This window comes from Salvia splendens, chromosome 8 (genome assembly GCF_004379255.2).
Source record: "Salvia splendens isolate huo1 chromosome 8, SspV2, whole genome shotgun sequence".
NCBI lineage: Eukaryota > Viridiplantae > Streptophyta > Magnoliopsida > Lamiales > Lamiaceae > Salvia > Salvia splendens.
The window spans coordinates 7,989,430-7,997,741 of NC_056039.1; the positions used below are offsets into that span (position 1 = coordinate 7,989,430).

Here is an 8,312-nt window from a genome sequence, read left to right on the forward strand (position 1 = left end):
CATAGATGTAATATATTTACGTGTTCTATTCACTTCCCTAACGTCAAAACAAACAACGACAATCTATCGTAGCTCGGATTTAATCGCATAAAGGACACTTATATAGATAATCAAGCTAATAATATAGTTTCTAATAATATCGACACGAATACTGAGAAAATGCAACCACTTTATTTAAAACAAAAAACATACATAATTATTAAAAAAAAATACATAGTTAAAAAAAAGCAACCTCAAGCTTCGACAAATGCAGCCCCCGTCGCACCCGCCGCCAGTCCCATCGTCCCCGTCGCCAGTCCCGACGACACCCTCAGGCAAGGGTGCCATCCCCAAATCGTCTCTCATAGTGTCGATGGCATCCTTCAACATGATCTTGTATAAGGGATCAGTCGCTGCATACCACTTGTCCATGGTGTCGAGCATGCTCTGCGTTATCTGCACATGGGCGAGAGTGTTGAGCTTGGGAGTGACCAGGGATGAAGATTCCGACTGGACCTCGTGGGACTCACCGACGCTTCCCCTTGCCATCCGCATCGCGGTCTTTTGCCCAACCGGGCGACGGCGACGGGAAGACGATAGAGGGGTCGGGAACTCTGCCTCGGCGTCAGAGAGTTTGTGGGAACCGGCACTGCTGCTGTACTCCCCGGAGGCGTTGATCTTCGTCCGCTTTGGCCAGCCAGCTTCAACACCCGCACTAAACTTGGCGGAAGTCTGCAACACAAGATAGACCTCCCAATATTTGAACTCCCCGAAACCTAATTCACTGTCGGGGTACTGCTGGTGAGACAGAAGCATCACATCATCGGCGGACATGCCGCTTGATGCCGTGCGGAGGTTGTTTTGGTAGATGCCGACAAATCGGCTGAGGTGTCTCCTCAGCCGCTCCCACTGTTTCTGACATTGCTCTCCATCGTGAGGCTTTCCACCTGGTGGTTTGAATTAGAGGTAGCTTTGGGTAATGTGCCACCATATTCTGTTGATGTTCTGGTTAGCCCCGGCGTAGGGATCCTCGACTACACCGACCCAGGCCTTCGCCAGCGCGACGCACTCCCATATGCTCCAGATGGTCCTTTTTCTCCCGCCGGCTTCCTCTTCCACCCCGTCGGCCCCCGCCCCACCCTCGTTTCCCACACGCGAGGACGCGGTAGTGCCCTTGCCCTTCCCTTTCCCTTGCTTCCGCGTCGTCCCTGCCGCCGGTTGCATGTCAGTGGGAGACTCCCTGACCGAAGATAGTCCCAACTCCTCAAAAGAGAAAGTCTCGATACCAGTGAACTGAGTCTCCAGAGGAGTACTCTGGGGAATCACTCGACAATAAATCCGTGTGGGGGCGATAGACATTGTCCCCAAGTGATTGGGGGACCCTTGTCTGCTCCCCCGGCAGCGGCAGGCATGCCCTGCATCATCTCGGGCATCATCATCTCGGGCATTTGGGGCATCATCCCCGTCATCGCGGCACTCACCCCTGGCATTTGGGGCATCATCCCACTCATCCCTGCACACCAAGGGGAGTACATATTATAGTACCCCCTACATCATCCCCGCCATTTGGGGTTGGGGCATTATCGACGTCATTCTGGGCATCATCCCAGACATCGTTGCTCTTCCGGTTGCGTTTCCCCTAATCTAACGGAAAACGTCGGCGTTTGTGACTCGCTCGTGGCGGGGGAATCACTATCGTGGTGATCCATTTATCTTCAAAAGAAATGAAAGTATAGAGAGAGAAACTCGTTAAAACAAGTGGTGCGAATGAAATGAAGTTCAACGAGTTGTATATATAGAGTTTTTTTAATTTAAAAATCGGGACGTCCGCCGGATTGTACGTCGGAAACCCTCAATGGCGGACGTCACGACAGATGTCGTCGGAAATCCGCGGAACTCCGGCGTCCGCAAGCGGCGTCCGCAGGTCGCTCGCTGGTCCGACATCCGCCGCTGCGGATTCTCTTAGTGAAGAGTGCAATCCACATTATTATAATGGTATAACTGTTAGGGTTAATGGTAATGGTATAAGTTATAAATAAAATGACGTGTAGGGGTAGTATGTTGTTTGAATTTTTTAAAATTAGAAAGTTCATATTACTCTTTAGGGACGGATGAAAAAAGAAATACTCCATTCGTCCCATGCTACTCGCACTTTTCACTTTGACAACATAAATTTGAACACGAGTAATTGGTGTAAGTAAATTAGAATTTTATGTGTAATAAGATAACACTTAATAAGGGACACACTAACTAACTCTAATATTTTAATTAAATACCATAAATTTTTATTTAAAATAGAAACAGTGCAAATAGTTTTTGATAGTTCGAAAATGAAATGTGCAAATAGCACGGGACAGAGGGAGTAGTTCATACTCTTTGAGGACGGATGGGGTATTAGTTTTAAATGAAATGCGAGTGGAATTAGTTAATGGAATGTATGACCCTATTACTATTTATGATAAAAGTGAACCGTGACTCCTATTCATGGATGGACTAAAATGAAAAAACAGAACTCATATTCACGGAACGAGGGAGTAAAACGTATCGCTTCAGCTTTAAAGAGTTTTTTGACTTTGTTCTTCATACTTTTGTAGTGACATCAATACTCCAGAAAAGTCCTTTACGTAAGAGTATATGCACTACAACTGAAAAAAAGTTAAAACGATTCATTAATGATAATTTGTGTTTCTAAATATACTATCAATATTTTTTAAACATTGTTATTGATGGTGTCCCAACTAAAATTAGAGGCCGTAAATAGAAATGTCCTAAAAGAAAAAGATTATGTTAATTTATCCTTAATTAAGGGACCTTTTCTTTTGCATCCTAAATTATTATTATTTTATAAAACTTTTCAACGCAAATGATTGCATCTCAATTTTTATGTCCCCAAAAGATACCCACTCAGTCCCCAAAAAATATGCACTCTGGGTTTGACATGAGTTTTAATACAAAATTGGTAAAGCAAGAGAGATGTAGAGAGAAAAGTAATTAATGTATTATTAGTAGAGAATGAGTCTCACCTCATTAAAGAGAAAAAAGTTACAAAATTGGAAATTGCATATTCCTATGGGACGAACTAAAACGGAAAGAGTGTATATTCTTGTGGAACGGACGAAGTAAGTAATAGTGATGTTTATTAGACTTAAAATGGTAGTATATCCAAATCATAAAATTATATTAGTAATAATAAATACTATCAAAGCTCAATTATTTGAAAATTTGACTGGAACATGTTTTACAAGTAAGTAAAAAAAAGAAATTTGACGATATTTATTTCACATTTAAGCCTGGCACGGTATAATACAATAAGGTAACGGAGCAAAGAACAAAGTAGTTGACGTCAATAGTGACGGCGTTAACGGCGACACTCCATTTCCCTCTCACAATAAAGCGCGATGGCGACGCGTGAACGCATACACAACGCCACCTCCATTAGGTTAGCCCGCGATAATTACAGTCAACTAAGCGGTCCAGTTCATGGGTCCCACCCAACTCCATTGTACGATCCAACGGTTCCGATCATCTCCATCTGATTGGCTCATTTACTTTCTTTATTTTTAGATTATGCTTTTTTCCCATTGGTGGACACGTTATACATCTATTTTTTTTTTTTTACTTTTTTCACTTCAACTATCCGATAATTGGAGATTATTTTTGCCAGTATATAGAAAATGTGAGAATTATATATGTTGTATGATTCAAATTTAATGTGATGGCCAATAATGTGACAAATTAACAAGTCGGTATTCTTTTGCGTCCGACAAAGACAGTTATTGCTATAACAAATGAGAATAATTATTGATGGAGAATCAAATACTTTTTTTACTCCTATTTTGTAACTAAAAAACAATTTGGACATTGTTCAGTGTATAATTTAGAATTATTGAGATTGATGTGTTATTATATTACATATAAAAATATAAGATGTTATTATATTAATAAATAGTACTCTCTTCTCTATATTATTCTCTTTCTTATTTGTCATATTTCACTTTATTTATTAGAATTTTTATAAAACAGGGGCAGAAAAGTCAACCAAACTACTAATAACAAATGGAGGGAATAGTAGTACTAAATAAATTGGATCCTACCTCATACCATACGGTAGTAACTAAATAAGCATATAGTATTATGTATTTCCTTCGTTCTATGAATTGAGAACAACACAAATTTTAATTAAAAAAATATTATTAATGAAGAATAACATATTATTAAATATTATTAACAAAGAATGAAATTAATCTTATTAAAATAAAAGTTATTAAAAATGAAATGGATTAATTTTATTGAATGAATCAAAATTATAAAAAGCAAACTACGGAGTAGTAGTATCTTGTATGGGATAAAATAGAATTGGGTTTAAAAATTGTTACTTTAGGTTGATATGAAATACTCCCTATAAAAATGAAGGAATAATTAAAGTAGTACTCCATGCTCTCTTTCCTTGAAACTAGCATTTGATTTTACTTGTCTTTCCTGGAATTCACAAGTGGTATAATAATTAGATGACTTTAGATTAATCATTCGAAATCTACATAATTTGAGTGAGTTTACAATTTAATGAATTTATAAAAGTTGGCCACTTGACCGCACAAAAAGAGTAAGGATTATGCCAATAATTATCCATAATAAATTAAACGAACCCCAAATTGTTTTTCCTTCTACGAAATGTTTTCTATATTATATAAACATATTTTTTCAGAAGAAACGGAAATACAGTAAACAATATCGCATTGATATTTTTGTTTACTTTGCTGAAAAAATAGAGACGTAGAGACTAGAGTGATTGCTAAAATAAAAATTGATTTATTTATTATAAACACTCAAAATAGAAATTGCTAGCATCCACAACGGTGGCCGTCCCGGCGGACGTACGACCGGCGTACCAGACGTCCGCGCGGGACGTCCGACAATAGGCAGCAGGGAGGCGGACGTGCGTTGCGGACACCGGAGTTCCACGGCATTTCGGGGACTTCCGTCGTGACGTCCGCCATTGCGGTGACACGACGGGTGTCTCGATTTTTCATTTAAAAAAAAACTCTATATATACGGCTCGTTGAACTTCATTTCATTCACACCACTTGTTTTAACGAGTTTTTCTCTCTACTTTCATTTCTTTTGAAGATAAATGGAGCACTTCGATAGTGATTCCCCCGCCACGAGCGAGTCACAAACGCCGACTTTTCCCGTTAGAGTTGGGGGAAATGTCGGCGAAAGTGCACCATGTCTGGGATGATGCCCGGAATGGCGCCGATGATGCCACAACACCAAATGGCGGGGATGATGTCTGGGTACTACAATATGTACCCCCTTGGTGTGGGATGATGCCCCAAATGCCCGGGATGAGTGCCGCGATGACGGGGATAATGACCCAAATGCTCCAAATGCCCGGATAGTGCCGCGATGCCCGGGATGATGCCCCAAATGCCCGGGATGATGCAGGGCATGCCTGCCGCTGCAGGGGAGTGGATCTATTGTCGAGTGATTCCCCTAGAGTGGATCTATTGCCGCTGCAGAGAGTGATTCACCTAGGGACAATGTCTATCGCCCCCACATGGATCTATTGTCGAGTGATTCCCCCTAGAGTACTCCTCTGGAGACTCAGTTCACCGGCATCGATACTTTATCTTTTGAGGAGTTGGGGCTATCTCCGGTCAGGGAGTCTCCCACTAAGATGCCATCGGCGGCAGGGAGGACGCGGAGGCAAGGGAGAGGGAAGGGCAAGGGCAATACCTCGTCCGCACGTGCGGGGAACGAGGGTGGGGGAGGAAGGCGGTGGGAAAAAGAGGACCATCTGGAGCATAGGGGAGTGCGTCGCGCTGGCGAAGGCCTGGATCAGTGTAGTCGAGGATCCCTACGTCGAGACTAACCAACATATCGACAGAATGTGGTGGTTCATTAGCCGAATCTAACTCCAATTCAAACCGCCAGGTGGGAAGCCTCACGATGGAGAGCAATGGCGGAAACAGTGGGAGCGGCTAAGGAGGCAGCTCAGTCGATTTGCCGGCATCTACCAAAACAACCTCCGCACGGCAACCAGCGGCATGTCCGCCGATGATGTGAAGCTTCTGTATCACCAGCAGTACCCCAACAGTAAATTGGGTTTCGGAGAATTCAAATATTGGGAGGTCTATCTTGTGGTGCAGACTTCCGCCAAGTTTAGTTCGGGTGTTGAAGCTGGCTGGCCGAAGCGGACTAAGATCAACGCCTCCGGGGAGTATAGCAGCAGTGTCGGTTCCCACGAACTCCCTGACGCCGAGGAAGAGTTCCCGACCCCTCAATCCCGCCGCCGTCGCCCAGTTGGGCAAAAGTCCGCGATGCAGATGGATAGGGAAGCGCCAGCGGGTCCGGACCCGAGGTCCAATCGGCAACTCCTTCCCAGATCGATCCCGAGCTCCCCTCGCCCGCATACAGCAGCATGATTCAGTTTTAATCACCATGGAGACAGTATGCGGCGCGATTTGGGGATGTCACTCCTGCCTGATTGTGACAACGGGGACAACGAGGAGTGAGACGGGGGCCGCATTTGTCGAAGCTTGAGGTTGTTTTTTTAACTATGTGTTTTTTTAAATAATTATGTATGTTTTTTGTTTTAAATAAAATGGTTGCATTTTCTCCGGATTCGTGTCGAAATTTTGATTCCGTAAATTATTTAATTCCGTAAATTGTTTAATTTAGTGAATTTGTGAATTTTTATTATTGTGGGATGTCCTTGGGGATGTCCGCCATTGTGCAGTGAGATATCCTTATGATTTGGCAGTGCAATGAGATGTCCTTATCACGTGACCGGAGATATTTTTGGGAAGTCCGTTGAAATGTCCGCCGAGATATCTATCCCCACCGTGGATGCTCTTAGGTGGTTATAACTAAGAAAGATAAACTCTTCCTGCTGCCAATAAATGGACACGGACTTTTGTCTTTCATTTGGGAAGCCAACGACTTTATTAAAAAAATATAATGAATACAAATAAATTAGAAACACCGCAAATAGTGAAGCATCTTTTTATCTTTTCAAAGAAACACGCTTTAAGATTAGCCCCTCTGTTTCCCAAAATTCGTACTCATTTTTCAGCTTGCATCTGTCCCACTATTTTGTCCAAATTCTTCAATCTAAACTCAGAATACACTATAGAGCACCATAACTATAATAAATATTTAAAAATTCATATTTAAATCCAAAAATCATTTGTTTTTCCTTTCACCCAATCTCAAGTGTTACAATCCTCCCATGGCCTCGCCTCCGTCAACTCAAAATGAGGCGTTTTCCGGAATATAAACCGTAAAAGGACAAATAGAAAATAAACTCGCAAAAAAAAAATAAAAATTGAATCAATCCTCGAAACCAGTTTTCTGCCAAATCGCATTCCTGACCCTGCTGAGATCTCTCCCCTTGAGAGTCCTCCCGATCCCTTCGTGCATCGAGAAGGAGGGGATCCTAGTCCTCGCCATCTGCCGCGCCAGAAACTCGTGCGGCGGGATCCAATCGCCGTCGTCCTCGTCGTAATCCTCGTCGCTGTCTCTCCGGCGAGTCTCCATGTACTCATCCTTGAGTATCTTCGACCAGTCCGGGACGTTCACCGGCAGAGACGACGGACGGCCGCCGCGTCCGTTTCCCCCGGCCGCCGCGGACGACGATTTCCTCGAGATTCTGGAATCGCTCGCCTTGCGGATCTCAGGCGACTGCGAGCGCGCCGCCGCGCTCCAGACGTCGGACTCGTCGAGCTCGAAGATCATCGGATCGTTGCTGAGAGCCTGATCGTTGGGAAGGAACCTGTAGTTTGATCTAGCGCAATAGGTTTTGGATGCAGCCATATATATAGCTCCGATGAATAAATTCTCTCTGTTTTATTTTGGACTGACTAATTCCACTCTCTATACGGGTGTGGGTGTTGAACTGTGAAATGATGAGAGAGAATTTGGTCTGCCAATTTTGATAGTTTAAAATGGAGGTTTTGATCTGCTTTTATAAAGGGCTGGAATGGATAAGGTTCCCCCAATACTCTCCCTTCTTCCTCTTCACAGAAATCTAAATTCTGTAAATCACAAATCCGCTTTTCTTTTCTCTTATTAATTTCTTCGCAGTTACAGTCGATGCGAAATACCAGGTTTACCCCCGCCCATAAAAAACAAAATAAATGCCACGTAGTTTTGCATTATATCCGAACCAGAGTGGATTAATTAATAAATTACCAAATTAGTTACTTTATCGCGAAGTAATTCTAGTGCAAATTATTTAAACTGCGGAATTACACCACATAAGCCACTTGTCCCACTTCCATATAGTTTAATTGTTAGATTATTCATAACTTCAAGAAAAAATGTCAAATTAC

The 8,312-nt window shown here is 42.7% G+C and overlaps 1 protein-coding gene across 1 annotated transcript; it reads right to left on the reverse strand.

The window, feature by feature from the left end:
- Window positions 1-7,150: 7,150 nt before the first annotated feature.
- LOC121743152 lies at window positions 7,151-7,996 on the reverse strand. Its single transcript, XM_042136370.1, has one exon. The coding sequence runs from the start codon at window positions 7,792-7,794 to the stop codon at window positions 7,312-7,314; it is 483 nt and encodes a 160-aa protein (XP_041992304.1). The 5' UTR covers window positions 7,795-7,996; the 3' UTR covers window positions 7,151-7,311.
- Between the last annotated feature and the right edge of the window lie 316 nt (window positions 7,997-8,312).

Bases quoted from the DNA above. Each gene is read 5' to 3' on its own strand.
- LOC121743152 (XM_042136370.1), bottom strand. From the start codon at position 7,794: ATGGCTGCATCCAAAACCTATTGCGCTAGATCAAACTACAGGTTCCTT.